The following is a 25323-nucleotide window of genomic DNA, read 5'->3' as shown; positions in this document are numbered from 1 at the left end:
ACCTTAAATGCTTATAACATCATTAATAATATAAATTATAGTTTGAAACTTCGACCCGAAGTTTTTGAGACAAGAAAGTTTTAGCATCGAAACTTGAAAATTAATATTTTTGACCTCAAACCGCGAGTTTTTCGCTGAACTACCTCGTATTATTAAGCACCTCGCTCGTGGGGTAGCGAGTGACGCTGAGGCTGAGGGAGAGGGCCCATCAAAAGGGATTTGGAATGCTCATCCTCAAGAATTTTATGCAGAATATACACCGAAGCAGTCCCCTCGGTGATTAACTGTAGGTGTGCTTAGAATGAAGGAGACAGAGATCGTATTGGCTTACCAAAAGTTCTGGAAGTGTCAAAGCTTCATCCGTTAGTTTTTGAACTTGAGTTTTCAGCTCGGATGTAACTGTCGATGGAGACTCAAGTTCTGGCAATGGCTTGTCTGTAATGGAAAAGAAAATATGATAGATTCATCGAATTTATAATTTCAAGAATTGAGATTGCCAGCAAATTCTCACCTTTTTTTCTCTTTTTTCGTATTTATTACTTATATATTTTCTATAACACTACTGCTAAATTAAAAAATCTTAACAATAAAAATTTAAATTTCTGTTAAAAACTAGGATTAGATACCCTACTATTTAGAATTAATATAATTAAAGTAGTAAAAGAAGATCGTTCTAAAAGAAGTAAAAGAGACACTTTCTCCGGAGATTTCGTAATCCTCGCGGTGGTGAAATGGGGGTTGGATCCACTTACTATTCCAAGTTCCTTTAACTGTACAGAATAGTCCTAAATTTGTCAACCAAGATGTGCTGAATAAATAGTCAGAAAAAAAAAATTTAAAGTTTCAAGTTTTGTTTTGATATATATTGATGCTTTTCCCCACTCGATAAAGTACAAATTCGTCGAGCACTCGCAGAAATTCGAAATTTTGACCAATAAAATTGCCAAGTTTTGCTTGAAAAATTTTGTGAAAGGAAGGGAAGGAACTCTGACAGTGTAAATAAAGAGAGATAATAAGAATAATATAGAGGAGGAAATCGCATTTCAAAATACGCCAGCTTACTTGCGATGGCCATATGCAGGCCGAATGAGAGGCGAGCAAGGGTGAGAGACAAAATTTCTTGATGCCGATCACAAAGTCCATCATCTGCAAAATCATACAAATTTTGATTAAACTCTATAAAATAATCGAAACTCAAAAGTTCTAGGTAGAGTAAAATGCACCGCAAATGTCGTATTTTTATTGTCTCGTGAGTAATAAACATAAAAATGTGATGTTATTTTGGATATTGATTCTGTAATCTGTTTCAGTTTCTTCTCGTATGAGAAGGGGCAAAACGCATATGCAATACCACATTTACATTACATCATCGCGATCTTTTTTTCTTCTTTTTTTAAAAAGAAAACCCCTTAATTCTTGCGATGCTTATCAATTTTTATATGTGTAAGAAATATTTTAAGGCTGTTCTGAGTTGCAAATACAGGGTGTTTCAGACCACCCGTACCAGGCCTTTTTCTCGGTTGTTTTAGGTCGCACGAAGTCAGGGACCGCGGGGTTGAATAGGGAATCGACCCCAAGGAATCCGAATTTCGTGGTCCCGAAACCCCCCCAGCCCCCCTTGGGGGGTAAAGGGGGGGTCACGATGCTAAAAGTCACGGTTCCCGACCGAATTGCGGATACATCGCATCAGAATTGAAAAGCACGGAAAATTTCACGTGAAATTGACCCCTAAAAATCCAAAATCGGCCCATCTAAGACCCAAGAATGATCCCCTAAAGAGGGGGACAGTGCCCCCCTTCATAATTTCTCTTTGGTCTCAAAATTGACGTAGATTCTCCAGAAAAAGACGGATTCCCAGGTAATCGACCCCGAGAAATCCAAATTTCATGGTCCCGAAGCTCCTCTAGCCCCCCTTGGGGGGTAAACGGGGGGCCCAATTTATAAAATCGGGGCTCCTTTCCGAATCGCAAATTGATTGCATCCAAATTGAGGAGCAGAACACATTTACATCTTAAGTGACCCTCAAGAGTTCTAATTGACCCCCCTGAACGGCAGAAAGTAACCCCCTTAGAAGGGGGGCTTCGCCCCCTCCAAAAGTTTCTCAAGATTCCTCTTTGGTCGCAAAATTGACGTCGATTCTCCAAAAAAAGACTGTTTCCCAGGTAATCAACCCCGAGGAGCTCAGGGACCATGAAATTCAGAGTCCTCGGGGTCAATTACCTGGGAAACCGTCTTTTTCTGGAGAATCGACGTCAATTTTGCGACCAAAGAGGAATCATGAGAAATTTTTGGAGGGGGCGAAGCCCCCCTCCTCAGGGGGTTACTTTCTGCCGTTCAGGGGGTCAATTAGAACTCTTGAGGGTCACTTAAGATGTAAATGTGTTCTGCTCCTCAATTTGGATGCAATCAATTTGCGATTCGGAAAGGAGCCCCGATTTTATAAATTGGGCCCCCCGTTTACCCCCCAAGGGGGCTAGAGGAGCTTCGGGACCATGAAATTTGATTTCTCGGGGTCGATTACCTGGGAATCCGTCTTTTTTCTGGAGAATCTACGTCAATTTTGAGACCAAAGAGAAATTATGAAGGGAGGCACTGTCCCCCTCTTTAGGGGATCATTTTTGGGTCTTAGATGGGCCGATTTTGGATTTTTAGGGGTCAATTTCACGTGAAATTTTCCGTGCTTTTCAATTCTGATGCGATGTATCCGCAATTCGGTCGGGAACCGTGACTTTTAGCATCGTGACCCCCCCTTTACCCCCCAAGGGGGGCTGGGGGGGGGGGGGTTTCGGGACCACGAAATTCGGATTCCTTGGGGTCGATTCCCTTTTCAACCCCGCGGTCCCTGACTTCGTGCGACCTAAAACAACCGAGAAAAAGGCCTGGTACGGGTGGTCTGAAACACCCTGTATAGTGCAAGGTAATGAGAAATCACTCAAATTTTCCAGCCATTGCAGTTTTAATCTGAGCTTTTTTTAAAGAGCTTTAAGGGTTTTTTTCTTCTTCTTCTTTTTTATAAGATACTTTTAAGATGGATGAAAATAGTACTTTACTTACAGTCTGGATGATCAGACAGTGGAGTGAGTGATACGTCATCAAGACTTCCTCCAACGAGAGTCTCGACGAGACGTTCCATAAACTCCCGTACTTCTCCATCGAGATCCGAGTTATTTGCTATGGCCGCCACTTTGAGGTTGAATTCTTTCTGGAGTCGTTGATAAAACCAGTCCCCTGTCTTCCGATTTTCATCTCTGAAAAAATCAAAGTACGTTTTCGTCAACATCCTGCGCTCTTGGAAAGTAACTTTTTTCAGTGGTTTTACCAGGCTTCATAGATTCTTTCAGTTGTTACATCTTGGGAGGGATTTTGATGCTCGGATGGAAAAATAATGTTAATGGTTACAATGGATTCCTGATTGCCTACATGTAGATGAATTTCAAGAAATCCGTCTTTAGCCATCGGTATAATTATTCTTCAGCAATGTATTGATAAACTTCTTCTTGTTGGATTTGAAATATTTGTATGTTTACTCTCAGTTTGATTGTAACTGAACACTAAATTCACTGTGGCATTGAGGAGTTTCTTTTTTTAACACGTTTGAAAACAAAGGTACTGAGATATCTATGGTAAAGGTACAAAATCCATAAAATACTCTGAACATTATTTTCTTCTTCTTCTTCTTCTGCCTTCTGACTAGGGCCGTGACCCTGTTTGTCTAGCCTCTAAAACAGTAATATGATGCCGATGAGAGAGATCACTTAATTCTCCGGGGATGAAAGGCAGCTCTGTGCCCATCTCTTGGGCGGTCGTCCGGGTTGCCTTTGGCTATGAGGTCGGAGCATTGAGGAGGAACATTATTTTTGTTGTTGTTATTGTTGTTGTAAAATTAAGACTGCATTGTATGAAAAACAAAGTAAACAGTAGTTATCCTTAGAAACTAGGAGAAGTAGAATGAAAGATGGAAAAATTAAAAAAATAACAGTAAAAATGTGTAACTCTCACTAACTACCCCACTACTACCCGAACTACCCCGAAGTGCACCATCTTTTTTCCGGAACATCTATTGCATAAGCATTTACGAGTACCATGTTAAATTAGTACGCCCATACTATTTCAATCTAGTGTAACATAAAATCCAATGAAACCATCACCTCTGTAAAAACCATAACCGCGTAATCGTCCATGGAAAGGTCAAATACTGTAAGTGGAAAAACTCAATTGACGTAATTTATCCCTTTCACTCGACCTGTAAGAGCCCTGAGTCTATGTTTGCCTTACTTCAAATAACTTTCGTGTTTAATGACAACGTGTCATCTGATATTTCTTAAGTTTCAGTCACTGCGTCATGTGTCCCTTTAATAATTCCTTTAGAAATATCATTACGACTTTTTACAGCCCTCTAAATAGTAAGTCGGGACGAATTACATATTCATCGGACTCCGGAAGACAGATCGATGCCTAAGAAACTCGGGTAATGTAGAGAAGATACATGCGGAGGAATTCTAATTGAGCGAGGATATTACCTTGGTATCCTACAAGTGGAGCAGAATCCTTTGTAGGAACATGCCCGGCATACTTTCATACGACACTTGAAGCATTTTCGACGAAGTGGGGCCGCTTTGTAGCACCGATTGCAGCTTTTGCGCGGCTGAACCGAGACTAGAGTCAACGCCTTTGAGGTGGAAACGGCGGCGGGGCTTGATGGATACTCGAGGGACGGCAAGTCGAGGATCTCCCTCAGCCGACTGTCAACAGAAAATTATTTTCATTAGTCTTCAACTTGATTTCCGTCAATTTATGTGCAAGGAAAACATTATAATGCATGTACAATTATTTTACACCAGGGGCTACGCCACCTGACCGCTTCGCGGTCGAAGCGCCTCGCGTCTCAGGCGTTATACGTTACGCGTTACGCGTTACGTTTATAATTTTATATTATATTGAAAAGTAAAATATTACGAGGCTGGTTCTCGTAAAGCTGCCAGGAGCCAAATAGCACAGTATTGAATTTATAATGCTATTTAGGGGCGTTTGGAGAGGACAAGGGTCATCCTTCCCTACTTTCAATTTAATACTTTTGGGGCAATTTCGGAGCATATTTTCGACGTTTTTGGATGTTTTGCCTACCTCAGCAAATTTTGGCTGCTCCCAATAGATGCCTTGGTCGAACTAATGCATGCGTCTGACGTCATTACGTAGAAAGAATCCTTCTAGAAAGTGGCTTATGTAAAACAATATATAGAATATTATAGTGAATACGGATTTTTTTTCCAAAACTCTTGATTTGTAAGCCAACTCCAGGTGCATCACTGATGGAACCAGGATTGAAGAAGCCATGGCAATTTTCAGCTTTCTTTTACCTGACATCAATTGGACTTCATTTTGCAATTCGGAACTGTAAATTTAGTTAGTTAGTTATTATAATTTAAGACATTCAGCGTCTCAGGCTATTAATGTCTTTACAGATAATTTTGAAAATGGGAGTATAAACGAAAATTTAGATTTTTAAATTAAGAGAGGTGTAGAGTTTTAGAATTTTGGTGGTAATATGGGTTCATCGCATGTAAGGGGGTTTGTATTTCTGTTGATTGTAGGGGAGTAGATCTGTGATTGGAGATATCGGAGGGAAGAGCAGTCCATAAGTATGTGTTTGACCCATCTGTAAAAGCACTCATCTGGATAGAGAAACTAGTGGTGCATACGATGGTTTTAAACTGAGGCACAATTTATAGTTCTTAAATGCTAAATGTAGTCCAATCGTCTTATTTTCCGAAGAAAAGACTCGAAACGTGTCCCGTCGTGCGTCGTTTTTTTTTGGTAATCTGTACTTTAAGTCATAGAAACACGGTTCTGTGATCAGTGCGTCCGACTCATTATCGTCGGTGACTATGCTACTTCTACTCGTAAAAGCTGCGATGAAAATATTTGAAATTCCCGCAAACGAATTTCTGTATAAACTGAAAAGTCCATCAACTACCGGGGAAGAAAAATCGAGGAGCTGGACCGGAAAATCACGGGAAGGACTGGGAGATTTATCTCCGAACTGTGCCAACATCATCACAGCTCAGTGCAGATTCGATTCGGAGTCGGCAATCAGTCAGTCAGCTAATTGTCTAATGGACCGTAAAAATATGTAGCACGAAGCGAGTAATCCCTTTTCCTCCTTGTCATTCGAGCTGTAATCTTAATCGTCGGTCGTTGCCGGCGATATAACTAGGACTCCGCTGCATTTTGACCGGTGAATCCGGAACACCCAGGAATTCACTGGATCGCTGCTACCAGTTACCGGCCCCCGGCGGCGAAAAACTGCACTGTAACGGTTTGCTCGTGGATTATTGGTCATTGGGTTTTTTGTTTCCCTACTCTTTTTTTTTTTATTCGTTCGTACAATTTAAGTGGTTCGAATCGTTGCTGATTTATTCGGGGTCACAGATTCAGGAAGACTTGCCGGACCCAGGTCTTGCAGTCTGGCTCCGGCCCCCGTCTTCAACACAGTGGCGCGGCGCACTTTGCGATATATCGATTGATCTGCCATTTAAAGTTATGGAAAAGAATCGATAAACAGGGGCGTTTGCAACGAACACCTTAATAATCGATTTTTAACCATTGCTTCAAATGGGTGAATATAGAAAATTGATCATTCCCACCTCGCTACTGCTGATCAATACTCTCTGGAAAGAGTACTGGACGGGAGCACCAAATCAACATGTGACACACGTTCCCTGTTCTATGTTGCAATCAAAACTGTGCGTAGAAAACGGTGGAAACAATCAGCATTTCAAGTTTTAGATTGTATATTAAAAATTAGCGTTTCTTGTTTTTTTTTTTTTTTTTGTTTTTCAAAAAAATTTAAACTTATCTCCGTCAAAAAATTGAAGTGCTCGTGAACAAATTTGGAACTAAATTAATGCAACTATGATATTCAACAGAATAATCTCTGAACGTGCTGGATTTTTCTCGATAAGTTTATGTGCTTCATGCATTAGAGGCAAGAACATTTTAATGAAATTCATTTCCAGTTGTTTTGTCGAAAAATAAAGCTCGTCGTGGTAAGTTTGACTTAAGCACGTTGATTTTGGTTCAGTAAGAGTGAGAAGTTTGAATCAGTTAAACTTGTAATATTAGTGCTAATCCACCACCGATGAGTTAATTTTGGAAATGTTTAGTGCCCTCAACAAAAAATTGTGGTGAGATTACGTGTTTAGTCATGCTCTAATTTCAAGACAGTCAAATGGCAATTGAGTCTGGTGTAAATTGCAATAATTCACACCTCCTTTCTAACTAATATATAGATATGGTACATGCTAAATTCATTACCACCTTGACAGTTTTTCTTTCAATCTTCCGCTAGTTAAATACTCCACTACGCTGATGCGTATGCAAATATTATTACAGGTACCGTGAAAGCTGTGGCTTTCCTTCTCATTTTTACTTTTTTTAAAACTAGAGATCTATCAGGCCAATTTCCATGATTTTTCGACTTTCGGTAGGACGAAGAAGCTTTCTTCAAATTTTTGATCATTGTCCCAGGTTATTATTGCCGCAAAGCGGTCAGAGGGAGGCCCCCTCGTTTCATTCACTCTTTCAATGTCAATCGACTACGATGTAGGTGTTTCCCTAAGTGTGTTGCAACACAATTGCATCTCAACATAGTCTCGGATGAACGATGAGAGGTGCGTCCACTTCATCATAACCGTAACTATCTAACGGGTGACGTCATATGTCGATGCAACGCACGTTACGATAGGGCGCGTGAGCTTTGCATGCGCATGCGCGTGGCGCGAGTGCGCGACGTGGACCAAAAGTGGAGTTCCTGCCTCGGCCGCACCCGCGCTCTAACACAACGGAAATAGATGCGTCGAACGCACATTGTCGCTAGATAGTGCTAAAAAATTAGCACTCCCCCCATGTAAACCCACATGAGGTAAACATATAATATCGCACGACCTGACAACCTTGCGAACGCACGAACGCCCGGCCGAAACGCAAACAGCCGAGCGCACTGTGCCACGCATTAATGTCACCGTTGCTCATCATAAACGTGACGTCTATCGTCGTAAGGTTCGAGTGTGTCTCAGTGTTGAGGAGCCGGGGACGACTTCCACGGATCGGTCAATGTCCCATTGTCCCCTCGAACTTGACGCCATAAGCTTTAGAGACGCTAGAAGCGAAATTTTCTGCCGTGGGGTGAAAGAAGCTCAGTTTACATCGTACACCAAAGTTAATTGGTTCAGGAAACTAAACTCATAGAAGTCGAACTTTGGTTTAGCTAACCCAAATTGGATTGCATTTTGCAAAAAGGAACCACTAGCATTGCAATGTTGCTAAGATTGTGCAACTTCTTTTGTCTTGGAGGAAAAACCCGATTATCCATTAATAGTTTCTATTTTACTCGCTAAAAACTGTAAATTTAAGACCAAAATTACCATCTAAATTTCATATTTTTTCACGATTTCCGCAATTTTATTGCAAAAGATGAAGTTGCACAATCTTAGCATCATTGCAATGCTAGTGGTTCCTTTTTGCAAAATGCAATCCAATTCGTCTCCGATAATCGGAAACTTAGAAGGGATAAATGTAAAAACGACTCATAAACTTTGAATTTTGTTCATTAATGAGCTGAAGAGCTCTCTAGATTTTTTCGTAGACATTGACATGATGTGTCTCGAAGAGTTTACGAGTATTTTGATCCAAAACTCCACTAGTTAGGAATCCAGCTTTCATTTGAGACCCAACTGACGCATAGTGTATCACACAGTATTACAGCACTCACTGACTTAAAATACGATTTCACAGCGTATTTTTGATAATCTAGAGACAAAACCTGCTGCGGGTAGAAAGAGGGTTTTCTCTTATTTTATGCTATTCAAGACTGATCGTAGCTTCCACATCTAAAAATGGTAGTAAGATCTTTAATCTTCATTTCGCACATAATTCAACGAGTTTCCAAAAAGAAGAAAGGAGTGAGAGTAAATTTTAAGCCCTGCTCCTCAAAGATGAAATCTTCCATTCGCACGACGACGCGAAGAGTCATCGCGCCGGTCGAGAAAAAGAGTAGCAAATAGCCCCGGTGCACTGATGTTATCTACCATATCCGCAGCTAAAGCTGGTAGCCAGACTGCCAGACATCTGATTTTGACAGTGTCGGAGGGTGCCTGTTTATGAGTAAAATTTTTCTGTCGGTTAAATGGTGAAATCGAGCCCTTGGATATTGTTGCCCCCACTTCAAGAGTACCCAATCTAAGAACAACTTTAATCTTGAAATGAGGAAATTAAGAGCGAATCAGGTAGAACACGGCTCAGCGCAATGTCATTACCAGTTCAGTTTGATCTCTAGTAACTATTTCAACTCCCCGGAAATCAAAATACACATCTTGAGGAAATGAAGGCACTTTGAGTGAGTTGGTCAAAAAATCTGATAAGCATCAACAGCTTTGAGTTCGAAAAATTGTTTTTAAGTTCGCTTTGATCTCGAGCAACTAAAGTAACTCCCCGGAAATCAAATTGCATATCTTCCCAAAATGAAGGAGCCGTAAGTGCATTAGGCATGATTCTTGGCCTCGTAGTCTCAAATTTGTTTCTGTTTGTTTGTTTGCTGTTGCTTGTTTTGACGCGATATCAGTAAATTTTCCTATAAATCAGATAAACCCTTGTAATAAATTCCTGTGTGAATTACATTTCAGGGATGTAAGTGCTCTTAGTCACATGAGCTCTTGAAAACACCTCTTACTGATCAATATAGCAATGTGTATGTATATTCTCCGCTGTTTTTGCAAAAGACGGGAATGGAGGTGTTGCATGTGTGAGGAATTTGCGATTTGATTGTTGATCCTTAAGTAAAAGTTCGCGAGAAACACGATGGTGCCACTGGTTCTTTTGAAATCAACTCCCAAGCTCAAAAAAAGCTCTCAAGTTAAGGTCAAAATGGAGGGGATATCCCACGCTATCGACAGTCCATCTCTACATTAAGACAAACTCTCCATGCAAAGATAGGGAGCAAATACATTAGCAGTGATGCCGTGTTTTCAGTTTTGAAGTCCCCAAATAAAGCGGCAGCCCTGTCAATGTATTTGCTCCCTATCTTTGCATTCAGAGTTCGTCTTGATGTAGAGGTGGACTCTCAGGATAGTGTGGGATATCCCCTCCATCTTGGCCTCAACTTGAGAGCTTGTTTGAGCTTGGGAGATGATTTCAGGGAAAACTAGTGGCACCGCCGTGTTTCTCGTGAACTTTTACATATGAATCGATAGTCAAATCGCAAATTCCTCACACGTGCAACATCTCCATTATGCAGTCTTGCATCAAAGACGAATATTTTTAGACTAAAAAATCTCTGCGAAATACTCCTATTTGCAAGGTTGGATCGAGCGAGGAGCGAAACTCTGCAGCGAGCTCGAGTGCAAGCGAAGATGCATGGAGCCGGCGCATCTAGGCGAGCGTCTCGGGATCAAGCGATCGAAAAGTCAATTGAACCGCCCTCGATTGATTGGAGGAGGTCAATAACTCTAACGGCTCCGCGTCGAGAGGGAAACAACTCACCGGCGAAAAAGTAGACTGCAGCTTTCAAAATTTGAAAGTCCCCGCCCGTCAGCATCCGAGTAGTCCGGAGCAATTAAAATAATTGACATTGAAAACGCCCGCCGTAGTCGGATGGTGCTGCGATCGTCGAGATTAATTGCAAAGTTTCTGCAAGCGATAATGGAGATGTTGCATGTGTGAGGAATTTGCGATTTGACTGTTGATTCTTGTGTAAAAGTTCGCGAGAAACACGATGGTGCCACTGGTTTTCTCTGAAATAATCTCCCAAGCTCAAAAAAAGCTCTCAAGTTGAGGTCAAAATGGAGGGGATATCCCACCCTACCCTGAGAGTTCACCCCTACATCAAGACAAACTCTCCATGCAAAGATAGGGAGCAAAAACATTGACAGGGCTGTCACTTTATTTGGGGACTGCAGAACTGAAAACACGGCATCACTGCTAATGTATTTGCTTCTTATCTTTGCATGGAGAGTTTGTCTTGATGTAGAGGTGGACTCTACATAAGACCTTTCATGAGACCTTATCCCTTAGCAAAGCAGTATACGAGACATATCTTATTTTCGCTCCAGCTAAAGTTTGCAACAAACTTATTGTTGCCAACAATCGGATCGGATCCTGTGAAGTTAATGCAACGTGAACGAAAACGCGCTTACGCAACAACGATGTCTTCGGAGGAGGAGGAGGATTGAGGAGCAATTAATTGTGACGGATGAATAACCTTGTAGCTCCGGATTGAACTTTCACTGGGAGGGTCTAGGTCCTTAGCGTGATGCCCCGATCGATTCGGCTCGAATTTTTCGTGACCTCCCGATTTGGCGATTTGGGGAGCCCTGCTCGTGATTCGCCGTGAATGGTGGCTGCTCTGGACACGGCGCTCAGTGGGTCGAGTCAATAGGAGAGGTCGGACAAATTTTAGAAATTTTACACGCTTATAATTCTATTTATACAAAACTTTGAGATCCTGAGGTGGTTTTATTGGTTTCTTCGTGAAATTTTCTTCTGGGAACACCCCTTGAAATTTAAAAGATGACAAAACAAACACCAAAATTTGCAGTTTTAGTCAAAAATTTCATGTCCGACCTGTCCAATTGACTCGATCGACTGTGCGGCGGTAGTTTGTTCCGACCTCAACGAGACGTGATTTCTGCTGTGCTAAGAAAGAACGCCGTATGAACCTTTAGGCGTTGCCAAATTGCCTTCGATAAAACACAAACTTATCGAGAAAATTTTCGATGATTTTCTTCCAATTTTTCGGATAATATTGCTCGCAATTTAATCTAAAATATATGAAAGTTTTAAAGGAAAACATGCTTAACTTTCTTCTAGAATGAAGTTTTCATGAGGGAAATTTGGCAACATTCAAAGGTTTATACGGTGTTTTTCCTCAACATGGCAGATTTGCACCTCGGCTGTCGAGTGTCGCGAGGGAAATGGAAAGTTCGCTCGACGGTGAAATTTTAAGCCGCTCTCAACGCGGGCGTTATTATGAGCTTAAAAGTTCCATGCGATAATACCGCCAAATACGTCATCGGGCCAATTTTAATGTAACTTCGCCTCGTCCGTGGCGCAAAGATTGCAAACTATTGAACGTACAAAGAATGATTCGAGAGTTCTCTCCAAGGTGTATTCATTTCTATGATGACGTTGCATTTTCCAGAATTGACTCCTTACTAATTTTACACATGCTCGTCAACCAAAAATTTGAAAATAAAATCTTTAGGCGGTTTGAAATATATATGTATGAATAGCTAACGTCTTCTGTAAAAACTCCTTGCTTTGGACTGTTGAGAAGTTAGTTTCATCAGAGCTAAATAATTTGATTATCACTTTGACTGCATTTTGCAATTGGAAACTACAATTTCTGGCTCATCCGTATAAAAACACTTATGTGCACAGGGAAACTAATGGTACCTACGTAGTTCCTAAAATGAGTCAACAATTGTAGTTTCTAATTGCAAAATGCAGTCCATTTCACTGGAATTTCGCTGAGTGCGTTATACTTCGATAGTCTGGCAGAGAGAAGAAGATCCCTACATAGCTGATAATGAAATTGCCCATCACCTGTGAAGTCTCATCTAGCGAGATAGATCGCTAAAGAAACATTAACTTACGCTGAAGTTCTCTTAATTGTAAGATAAAACATAATGCTAACCATTATTAGATAGGAATAAGCAAAGAAAACCTACGTGTTATATATTCTGCCCATTAAAAGAGTTGCAATTCGTGTAAAATACAATATCATACTCTTCACTGATCAGAATGTACCTCAGAATCGACCGATAACTTTCTAGGTGTGCCACTAAAGTATCTTCAATCATTAGAATTTGCACTAGTTGGAGCACGTGCGATAAAAGGAGTGGAAGATTAAAGGCATAGAACTACTTTCGATCATCGTCCAAGTAGAAAGGTCAGCGTTTGCGGCTGTGAGGACTTAAGAGGCGCATTATTATCGATGATTAATGCTGAGAGAAAAATGGCGGCGAATCTGGGTTGAACGCACATCGGTTAAACGAAACGCAAGTGCGACGCAAATACAAGCACAGCGCCCGCCGTAGGGCATAAAATGCAAGATAAATAGAGGTCCTGTGAACGTTGAAGAAACCTTGAATGTCCCTGAGACTTTCGTATCACTTTCTTCTGGGACGTCAGATGATATTCAAAACGAAGCCCTCAGCCCTCAAGTCTTGTAAGTTGCAGCACGCGATCAATTTCCTTTTTCATATGACTTCAAGTCATTTTCCATGTGTGTATCTACACTGTTAAAAATTTGAAAGTGAAACTCTTCACTCCGGCGTCTATTTTGTCCCCCCCCCCCCAAAAAAAAAAAAAAAAACTTGAGCGATTTGTGCCTGGAGCGGAATTTACTGTTTCATGAAGTGAATGTCGCTATTTAGGGGCTTATTAATTACACTGCATCGAATCTAAAAGCACGTCCTCGTAAAGTAATTTGAGGGTAATGGAAACTTTAAAAACTTAAGAAAATTACTTCACTCGCCGAAAATTTCTCTCCTGAGTTTGCATCCCTATAGATTGAGATTCTACTTGAGATACTACTACTAACAAGTGACTCTGACAGCGCTTTAGTGCGCTCTGTGACTTCCAACCGCCACTGATAGCGATCCTGCCAAAGTTGCTCCGGCAGATTGCATCTCTTCATTTAATGCCTTTATTCCCTCAATCCACGATTTGGCAGGGCATCCTCTACGTTTTTGGCCAGGGGGACCCAATCCATAACCTTCAATCAAACCAGAACTTTCGATCAAAAGACATAAAATTACTAAATTATACCCAAACCACCAACTCATATTCAAGCTCATCGCAAATGCCCACATTTTTCTATTCCTTCAGAGATTTCAGGCAATACTCATACGTGAATAAAAGCCAAAAAACAATGAGAGAGAAAACTTTTTTGATCATTATTTAGGAAGATTACTCAACGAATTTCACGGCCAAATTTTAGAGTGAAATTGGGACGCAACGGAAGCGCCGCAATCTCGAATCCGAGTCCCGCGGAAAGTGTTAAAAGCTTAGCATCATTCGCTCTCGAGAATTGATGTACCTCAATCACTGCGACAAGATTCAGCGCTTATTATCGTCCTGAGCAACGCCTTATAAAGCGAGCTTCTGAGGTTGTTGCAAAGGAGACAGTAGCATAAACTACAAAATAGGTGATTCTCTTTTCCCTCTCGCCCGGAGAAAGCTGACGGTAAAAAGTCCAAGCTCAAACCTCTATCGGAATGAGTCCCTTCGATTTATCCTGATAGATCGAATAATGTTGCCGAATCGTGCAAAATTTTTGAAATTCCTCCCCGCTAATCAGGTTAAATACGTGAAATTGACCAGTCGTTGGCAACATTGACAGTCTTTACGACTAGAGCATCTACAGGGAAAGCACTGCCATGCCTGTGACGCTCTGCAATATTGTGGTTTCAGCTGTTTTAGCCTTTTTCGGAAATCTAAGGGACCGATGTAAACAAAATCATTCCTGTAATGTTGAAAAGTCGTTCACCATATTTCCAGTTCTAATGCTGCCGTGCTACGGAAAAACGCCTATGAACCTTCAGGCGTTGCCAAATTTCCTTTGATAAAGCACTTAGTTCCTTATAAACTTATGAATATTTTCCTTCCAATTTTTCAGATGATTTTGTTCGCAATTTCACCTTAAGTTTCTGAAAATTTCAAGGAAAAATATTCATAACCTTCCGGAAAAGTAAACATTTTATCGAATGAAATTTGGCAACTCTCAAATGTTCATACGGCGTTCTTCCTTAGGACGGCAGAGTGGGTCAGTTGTGCTGGTCACAAAATCGTGTTTTGATGCTTGATTCTTACAGATAAGCCATTAATAATATGATCTATTGAAACCGCAACTTACTACGTTCAGTACCAACCGAGATATGGCGCTATAAAAAATTCGGATTATGACGTCATCCACCACGGTCGCGACACCCTTGGTTTCTTCCCCCTTACTTTATCCGAGTTTCACGTTGCGTATTAACCAGTGCAAATGTGTGTCCCTCTCACTGATGAAAGCAAGGTGGAAGAAACAAGGGTGTCACTACCGCGGTGGATGACGTCAAAAACTCGACTTTTCAAATGGCGTTATCTCGGTCAATACCGAACGTACAGAGTTTCGGTTCGAACAGATCTTATAATTTTAGCTAATCTGCAAGAATCAAGCATCGAAAAAACAATTCTGTGACCAGCGCAACCAGAGACAAGAGATCCTCCACTATAGTATCTTGGCCATTGTTGAAGCTTTTACTTTCGGGAGTAGCTTTCGAGAGTTAGCATTCTACTGTTGACTTACCTACATGGTTGATGTTCAACAACGTGTCGGCAGTTTCGTTTTGCAAACAAGTCGAAAATGGCCGAAGTTTGTGAAACTTGTTTGGCTCATGACGTCACCCGAAGCTTATCATCGACCATGTAGGTAGGTCAACAGCCGAAATTAGGGTGATGACTGTTGCTTCCTAATAACTGTCCATAAGGAATTGTTGAAACCCCGAAAGTAAAAGCTTCCACCTGTCGCTAGGAGGCCAGTGGACGGTCTCTTGTCTCTGAGCGCAACTGACCCATTTTCCCCTAAAATCACAATGTTAGCCTTAAAGTGTCAACGTCACCCAGAGAGAGGCACAAATTTCCTGTGCGAAAAGTTTGCAGGTGGGCGTTCAGTACCTACTCCCCACACAGGTACTAGTTGCAAGATATTTTGCCTCCTGGAAGCGTTGCCAACCGAAACCGAATAGGGAAAATTTTCCTTTCGCGCTCATTGCTATGCATCGCATGTGCCGCGTGATTGAGTGAGTCTGGGTTGGCAGTTGGCAACGCGGATTAAAGAAGAAAGTGGAAGAAAAACAAGCGTCGCGCCACTCCCGTCTGTTAACGACCTCTGACAAACAATTAAGCGCCGGCGACTAGAGAGCACATTTCAATTACACTCTAATAACCCCTTCCTGCAACGACATACGACCCGCAGACCTACAGAGGCTGAGACCCTTTTGACAAGAAAGTGACCCTTCCCATCTCTAATCCATGTATTACTTATTTAACACAGAAAGAAAGTGGCTTGATCTTAGCAAAAAAATTCTTGAATTGGTCGCCATCACTGGAAAAGAAACTACATTGGATCTAGAGTCCAGACTCTTGAAAACATTGACAAGAAAACGGACTCTTGATTCAATCAAATTTAAGCTTAAATCAGAAGGAAATCCGCTCCAATTAAGAGGCTTGGTTCTTGATTTAAGCTTAAATCTGATTGAATCAAGAGTATTTTTTCTTGTCGATGTTTTTAAAAGTCTGGACTCTAGCTCCAATGTGTTTTTTTCCAGTGAAGGAAAAGAATACAAGATGCTCATATTTAGGAAGCTAGTAGCTTACATTTGAGCCATAAGATCTGCCAGATTCAAGCAATTTTCTTACTTCAAGAGAAAATCTTCTTGACGGCAAATTCAAGAATATTGAGTAGCTTCAGTAAAGTCCTATTTTTCTACTTTCGCAAGAAAATCTAGGAATGAATTTTCATCCGTATATTATATTCTTATTGTCAATCACAGAATCAATAGTCATCACCCTGCGAATCGTATGCTCTTTACGTTAATCAAACCATCATTAAAAATGTAAACACTTCAGAGTTTGAAAGGGAACATGCCTGAGGTAGCGAGGCATGGGTAGGCAATTTGCAGTACATTTCCTTGGAGACTTTAACGCAGCGATAGAAAAGAAAGAGCAAAGAACTGAAAAATCGCTCCAAATCGCAAGGTTGAAGATAGACCTGTCGACCTGTACATACATACGAGGTTAAGATTTGTAGATGACACAAGACACATTGTCTTATCGATAACTGTTGCTGAACGGGGAATAGTATCTGGCCTACCTCGAAAATTGAAGGCGACATAGCAATTTTCGTCTTGACTGTGCAACCTCTCAATTTCCAGTTAGTAGGCACCGCACCGCCGATTGAACGTGCAAGTTTAGCGTTTGCAGTTTTAGACATATTCGTAAGATTTAACCATCAAAACACCATTTTGCGGAAAGCACGACTGACCTATTTCGCTATTTTCAGCCATCCTCGCATAAAATTACTCCCCAGGAACTTTCCAGCGGGGGGATAAACCCGATCTGTTTTCACGGATCTGGTCACAGATCGATGAATAAATTATACCTGATATTATTGCTCTCCACGTTTCTCTCTCCTTCTCTGGCGGGAGAACATTCAACCAATCATTTGCACTTTCTCCCGTGATCTATTGTGCCGGGGACAAGGAACAAGAACACCCACGCTGTTACGTCGACCACACCGCGCGCCGCGCCGTATTATACGAAAACAAAAACGAGTCAACTTGGCCGTTTCTTCTTAAACAAGGCGTCTATTATCTCTTTCGGTTCTCACCCGCGACAGGTGTTACGAAACGTTTTGAAAATGAGCTATTTTTTAGAGGTTGATGATATCTCGAGTAAGTCGTGTAATCCTCTCCTTCGAGGGTAAAGGTAATTAGTGGACCGGAAATTAAAAATGAGACTTGCAATTGTATATTTTTGAGAGACCTCATGACAAAATAAGATGGATAACCCCTTCTGTGATTGAAACGGCAATAGCGCTATATGCGCGGGAAAAATTTCAGTGATTTTTAAATTCTGGATTATGATACTCGAATTGGACCGCGTTAAACAAAAAGGAACCAAGCCACATCAGCTTTTGCCAAATTTAATAGGGCAATTTAATTTTTTACATGAAAACAGTTGTACGGATTTTTGTGCAAATTTCTATGAATTTTCTCCATAATACAAAGTAAATTCCTTAACATTTTCAAAGGAATCCGCACAAACGTTCTCTCGTAAAAAATCGAATTCCCCTGTTAAATTTGGCAATAGCTGATGTGGCTTGGTTCCTTTCTGTTTAACGTGGTTCAATTATAGTATGCAGGAGATCTACTATCCAATGCTACATCTCTGACAGCGCTGGTTACGCGGCTGGTGAATGTTACCAAAAGCACAACTTTTGACAAAAATATAGTCGTGATTAATAAATTTCATGGGGATTATATATAACCTAACAGGAATCTAGTTTCTCCTGGAATTCTTTTTTATCCGTGTGGTTTTTAGATTACCTCTAATCTTGACTTCAGTGCCAAAAAAGACTGATATCAGTGGTAATAGAATGCTGATGTCAAACTCGATCAGTATCAGCTCAGCTCCTGAGAACTGATTTGCGCGGATATTACTCTTAATGGGCACTGAACTTACAATTATCAAAGCTGACATTGGTGGTATTTGCCAGGGTTAAGATTTATCCATTATTATACTCTTCCCTGGAGAAATTTATTGCGTCCCCAATAGCATATATTAAAACTGCATAGAATTGTTTACGCAAGTTTTCACCAATGCTCTCGCTAAATGTTTCAAGAACGAGGTATGTGCGATAAGGAAGACAAAGGCACATTCAGTAACGGAATTTCACCCAGCGCTGTGATGGGAAAACAGTTTTTTTTGTGGTTTTCTAACAATGAGAGTTTCTTCCAAATGTTTTTTTAGCACCACGTGATACCATTTTTTCACCTACTTTAGAATGCGAACTTCCAAAACAGGAAGCTCTCTGGGTCTCTAATAAATTAAAAGGTATTGCCACATTGCTCAGAGGAATTGGATTCCACGGATTTTCTAACTACATATGTTTCGTATTCATCCTGATCGCGCGCGCGATATCAATTCTGTTTAGTGTCCATCTTACTTGGCATTTTTTCTCTCAAAAGTTTAGATGAGTTAGATATACAGCTTAGATATCTCTATAACTCTAGTTAGTTCTCATAACTTCGTGAATGCGCCCACCGATAATGCTATATAAAAAAAAAATTGTTAATTTACACTTGTCCTACAAGCTCCAAAGCAGTACATGTAAATTTTACACCTCTAACTCAATGTAATTGCAAGAAATTTACATGACTGAAATCTATTAACCAGATTATTTTATCTTTTGTATTTTTGCAGAATCCTCGTCGGACATGAATACCCATACACCACATGTGATCGCCGACAAAAGTACAGCCGCCCGTCACCAATGATCAAACCCCTACGAGAAACCACTCGAATGCACAGAATGACGGTGAGTTTTTTAGTAATACTTATCTAACTGTCCCTCCAGGATGTCCGTTTCTAAGCGAAAGTTTTCCAGCGATGACACGCTACGGCCCCCGCATTCCAGCGATCATAAGAATCCCAATCTTCGGCACCTCACGCTGTCATTACAATAATTCCTCCATCATCACTCGCACTAATGCTCTAGAATGCGTCGGTATCTTCTTAAAAGACCCTTCGAAGGTTTACTACTTATGCATACACCCGAAAAGAAGACGAGTAGTTAACATTCTTACTACCAGGATACGGAGACACCGTGCGTGTCAGGAGTCTCAATCGGTCTTCTTTTCGTCGCCCCTTCGACGTAATGGCGTATCTCGATTTTGGGATGAGCCCCAGAAAGCATTGATTTATAAATAAAACAGGGCTCACGTGGAAACTAAGATATGTCCTTACGCTAGAAGAGCGACGTTTTGTGTCCGTCATTTTTCCGAGTGACGTAACGACGCTGTCCTTAATTCCAATTTCACCCTACGGAAAAATATGTATTTTAAAGCGGGCACAACAATGAGGGCGATGGTTGGCCGCGGCAGGAGTTCACGGTAGACCAATCCTGCCCCCCGTTCTCGCCCTTGCTCCAGGCCTAGGCCAGGTTGCCATATTTTGTGATTATTCGCAAAATTAACTCTTGATTATACGGGGAAAAGAGCGGGTTTCCAGCGGTCTGGAAGTCATGCCCTGTAGTCGCGCTAGCCAGTCACCGCCATGTCTGGGAGCAGGGGTCGATGGTAGCTGGGAAGGCAGGCATTAGCCAGAATCCAGGGAGAGGACGCACTGCATGGTTGCCTAGTTTTAGGAACCGACTCGGTGTTCAACCTATGTTGAGGTCACGCATCGTTGCTGCGCATTTATTTACGCAAGTAATAGGTATTTTAAATGTCATTTCGGGCGCGAAACGCCCTGTAATGATTGAGCCGTGTTATGGGTGTTAACGACCCTCCGCATGAAGTTAAAATAGATGAAGTTATAGCGTCAACAAGTAACTTTTTTCTCTCAACTTTCGTTGCAAATAGCAGTAAAGCCTTTCTGCAGGTCCAATGACAAGTTTTTTTTTTTTTTTTTTTTTTTTTTTTTTTTTTTTTTTTTATCGTTATTCAAGACTAGTCACCAAAGTATTCATTATTTCACAAGTCATTTTTTAGTTTCTTTTTTCAAAATTATTGGAAAATGATGTCTTCTTCATCACACGGGGACTGGTAAATACGAGTGTATACATTTTGAATTATCTAAATGCTTTGATTCTAAATTTGCCAGTTTTTATACAATTAAGTTATTATTTTAACCTGAAGTATCAGGCTTGTTTGCTGAAGTTTATTCCATAAACTATCAGCGGATCGTAAACACTGAAATTTTAATCAGTGGGACTTTCGTCGTCCTTATCTAAATTAAAGAACAAAGAATTGATCATTTTTTAAAAACAAATGTAACAAATGCCCCACTGGAATGTTTTTGTTAAGAATTACTCCCTCAAAATATTCGATGTCTATGCCGGAACCTCGACTCTGCCGTTCGTTATTTCGATATTAAATTCGCCAAATCAAATGTAAACGCATGGTATGCACGCTTTCAGTCTCCGAGCGCCAATAATTTGTACGACGTAGGAAAATTTGCGTCAACGAGAGAGGCAACCCTGGTCGTAAACCGGAATAGGGAGCAGACCGGGCGAGGAGAGCCCACGAGAGGGGGGCCCGGGGGGGCCACTATACGAGACGATCCATTTGTCACGGACAGTCACAGTTGATCGGACAAAAGACGGCAGTGTTTTGATGAGCGCACTTGACTGTTGACTGTTGTAACGCAGCACGGCGCGGCGTTCGATGACACCCAACGCTCAGCCGTGCCCGTGTGGTTATGGAGCAGTGGTGCCCGCGGGGAGTCGGCCGTTGGTGGAATTGCGGATCCGATGGTCTCCGATCAAGTTCGAGCAGGTGCAAACCTAGTTACGAAGAAGGTGGACTCGCCGAATGAAAGCTGGACGATTTTACTGCGGCCTGTTTACACGCTTAAAAGGAAATTTAATGTGAGGATCACCATATCGTGAAGGTGGATTCTCTGCGAGATTCAACACGCATCGAGATATCGCACACATTTGATCTAAATACTGATTCCGCCATAAATTTTTAGCAGAAAACGAATTCTGCACGCCTGGAAGCACATTCCAGCGGTTAACACTAAAAAATCTCTCTTGTAAAGGGTCGTTCATAAAGTGTGTGAAACTCGAGGGGGAGAGGAGGGTCGAGTAGAGCGTTACACAATTTTGTTCTCACGTGTGGAAGGATAAGGGACCTACGTTACAAAAGCATTACGGCGGGGAAGGGGGTTAAGGGGTCGAAAAATCCGGAATTTAGTGGTACGTATTATGTGAACGGCCTTTAAGATTTAAATTTAAGCTGAACCTGTCCAAACGCGAAAACTGACTGTTCGATTTGACAAATTCAATGCAATTGTTCGGACACTGGAGAGTGTATAATAGTTTATATCAGGGTTTACAAAAAATAATTTTCGGAAAGGAACTGAAATGTGCCCACAGGCGTATTGGATCCAAAAACATTTTTTGCCAAAAATGTCAATATGTTGGTAAAATTTGCTCGATATTTTCATGTTTGATTACTTCCATTGTAGATTCACCATGATCGGATAACTTTGCAAGGCTCATCAAAGGTTATCATCTTAATTCACCGGCGGCTGGCCTGACGCTAGATGTATTAAGTTCATTGTTTTTTTCTTTAAATTACGAGAAGTTCCACGTAAGGACAAAAATAATGATAAAAATTAACAAATTTTGGCAAATTAGTATGAACAGAATAATATAATGCGCAAGGCTAATAACCCCATCAGAAACGCAAGAATCCAGGAGGAGGGCTGTAGTCTAGAGATCCAATTCCTCATCGCGGAGCAACGATTCAAAATCTGTCAGGGCATTTTCCCAGGTAATTAACTGTTCTAACAAGCTTGAAAACCAATTACAATGACGTCTGAGCCTGAGCTTGCCCGATCTTCGCATCGCCACGCGAATGGCCGGTGGCTCTCCGGCGCTCTAATTTGACACAACCGGGAACGTCGAGGAATAATTGATTATAGTCTGTTTTTTCGATGTTCGCTTCACTGCCCCAAATATTAGGGCCGAGGGGGGGGGGGGGGGCGGAGGCAACTTCATTTGGACTTGTGAGTTTTAGCGTCCGAGTGCCATCAGCGGTGAGCCCGCGCGGTAATGAAACTAGGAACTCTTGGCATTTACGGATCCCACCACGACAGAAAGGCGTAACTTTATTTTCAAGTGAGCCGTGGAGAGCATAGGGTTAGACGCCTACTAGGGCTCATTGCAAAGTGCAGTTGTGTTATTTTGTTTGGCAAATTGACGAATGTGGAACGATGACTCGGGAAGTCTGCAGCGAAGTTCTCATGCATGTGCGAGCTGCTACGGGGAGTGCGATTTGACTAATTTCACGGACGACGAAGGCGCGGATGGCGTCGCTGTGTGTTTTTAGGACGTCGGCGGAAATATCAACGTTAACAATTCATCATTATGTGCTGCGAGGAGCCGCATAACGGAGAGCTTTACTTATCGATGCTGATTCGGAGTGATCCATCAACTTCAATTCCTGTAAAGTTTTAGTTCAAATATGGGAACTCATCATCTTTTTGGACGCTCCGAACGAGGAAGACGGATGACGTTCCGTATCGGTTTGAGCTAACATGAAAATATCAGCGTGAACTAACAGACGTGGTTAGAAGTTCAGCACTGTTTCTTGGTGACCCATTTAATATTTGTACATCCAACTTATGAGTATATAAGTATTGTGCACTTGTTTTGGAAAAATGAGTGTAGTTTTGTAAATTTTGACCTGACACATTTTCCCACAACAGCAAATTATACTGAATAGTTAGTGTTACTCATTTTGATTTCCTGTTCACTGCTTAAATGTGCTTATCTCATTTTAGTCAAAGAAATGCTATTTTTTTTTTTTTTTTTTTTAAACTGATACGGCATTTTACGTTAAACAAATTTTAATCCGTTTTGTTTAAAATTTCGACAGGAAATGTATACCTTTTGGTGTCCCAGTGCTTTAAATTTCATTCCGCCTTGGGTGACTTACTAAACGTAAAAAATATGCCTCACAGAGAAAACATTTCAAGTAATTTTTGTTTAAATTCCGAGTCCTCCTTCTCTTTTTCTGGAGAAGAAATGCAGAGAGGGGAAACTGTGAGTATAATAACGGAAAAATATTTAAAGATGCTTCTCGTTTCAAGTTCTCAATCTACATTTGCACCTTGCGCTATGGCGTCAATTCTATAAATATGATTATCAAATGCACAAACATGCAGTTATCAGCCGTAGATTCTAATAAAAGCGTGAATGCATTCCATCACAAAATTATCGTGGTTCAAGTTACCGTTGGTCAGATCTCTGTCCGAAGCACCAATTTGTACGGAAGCAGAATATGTATAATTTGCTCTCGAATGATAGCCCCTTTACCGTTGAAAAAGCGCCGACTCGGTGCGATGATTTTCTGAGCAAATCGACTCTAATAAAAGTTATCAAAGATCAATAACCCGCAGATACACACCTCACGTACGGAGTTGATCATTCAATCGTCAGGTCGACTTTGCGGCGCGATTGCGGAACGGAAATCGCTGAGAAACAATACTCAGCTTTCCTCATTTTAGCGAAGATATGCATCGAGCTTCGAATAATTGACGTTAAATCAACGGTCAGCTGATCGGGATGTTTGAGTTTGGCTGGTCCGGTAAGTCGGTCGCAAATTGATTTTGAAAGCGATTATCGGAAGATCGTTCTTTGGCGATTTGCAATGCAAATTGAGGTACGTAGATTTCTGCGCAAGAGACCACATCTTTTTGAACGTCATTGATGAATTTTGATCCCTGTAACTTTTTCACAATTATTTCATCTTTCGCTGTTACAAGAGGAAGAGTTCTATACTTTCTGAATGACCGCTCCGTCGAAAGCACGTTACAGAAAGAAAACAAAGAAAAACTCGATTATTTAATCTCGTTTGACTTTGTTTTACTTTTGTCAAAATAGTCGTGTTCTCCGATTAGAAAGGGTTAAAAATTCACCTAATTTTCGACAGGATATATTTATTGTACTATTTGTGATGCATAGTCGGCTATGTCTCTTACAATCGTTTCCTTCGCGAGTGAACGTAACCACATCCCAATGTTGCCAATTTTCTCCTCGCGCAAATCGCATTTTAAGAAAATCTTGAGCATTTCTAACTGAAAATTTCACTAATCAAGTAATTATTCTTTAGATCTAATGTAAGAATCAGACAAATTTTGGACAAAATTTGCACAGGTACTTTTTTTCGAAAAAAAACTAAGAGTTTGAGTTAATTTTGACTCATTGGGATGAAGTTACACCCCTTCGTTCGGGAAACGACGCTATGTATGTAGCGAACCATTAATTTCCATTAAACGAGGTGCTGTGGATGTATATGTATACGTCCGAAAAAGTTTATCACTGATTGCAGAGGGACACAGCGTAAAATATTTGTCACCGCTTTTAAGGAACGGAGCGAAAGGCTGATTGTAAGTGCCGCAACCTATTGACCTGTTGATGCACCTGATACAAAAGTGACCTCCACGGCTGTGGGAAGTCGGCGCCGGCGCGGCATGCGACATTAGAACGTATCCATGCTAAAAGGAACTATGCTGCATGGGTACCCCATGCACATAGTTCCTTTTAGCATGAATACGTGCATTACATGAAAGAGAGGCGCGGCGCTTGGCGCTTAAAGCTCCTAGCGTGCCGGTGCCCGGCGCGCGGCCCACCTCAAGACTCAAGAAAGCACAGATGGCGACTTTCATTTAGCCTACTTGTGACCCTCCTCCATCCTCCATCCTCCATCCTCCAGCTCACTCTCACTGTCCACTCCGAGCCATCAATATCGCATTGTTTTCATTTCCCATTAGATTCCCTTTTCGGCTTCTCCTCTTCCGCGTCTTAGTCCCGACATTTTTCTCATCAATCGGCTCCAGTGGCGTCGCGTACTTTGCGATAAATCGATTGGTCTGCCATTTAAATCTATGGGAAAAGGATCGATAAACGGGGTGTTTGCAATGAAAACCTTGATAATCGATTCGCAACCATAGCTTCAAATGGGGGAGATCGATAATCGATCCCTCACGCTT

At 41.3% G+C, this 25323-nt stretch overlaps 1 protein-coding gene across 4 annotated transcripts in view; it reads right to left on the bottom strand.

Moving 5' to 3' along the window:
- The window catches only part of LOC109041967 (uncharacterized), a 145329-nt gene that overhangs the window by 20921 nt on the left and 99085 nt on the right, over nt 1-25323 (bottom strand). For 3 of the 4 annotated variants that reach the window (XM_019058498.2, XM_019058509.2, XM_019058518.2), the window contains exons 2-5: nt 4521-4742; nt 3055-3248; nt 1063-1146; nt 332-435 (exon numbers count right to left, since the gene is read on the bottom strand). In XM_019058498.2, coding sequence (XP_018914043.2) covers nt 332-435; nt 1063-1146; nt 3055-3248; nt 4521-4742 — 604 coding nt within the window. The remainder of the gene's footprint in view (nt 1-331; nt 436-1062; nt 1147-3054; nt 3249-4520; nt 4743-25323) is intronic. The other variant, XM_019058506.2, reaches the window with a different exon arrangement.

Source organism: Bemisia tabaci, chromosome 6 (assembly GCF_918797505.1).
Source record: "Bemisia tabaci chromosome 6, PGI_BMITA_v3".
Taxonomy (NCBI): Eukaryota; Metazoa; Arthropoda; class Insecta; order Hemiptera; family Aleyrodidae; genus Bemisia; species Bemisia tabaci.
The sequence above is the reverse complement of the archived record's forward strand: the minus strand, read 5'-3'. Positions and strand labels throughout refer to the sequence as shown.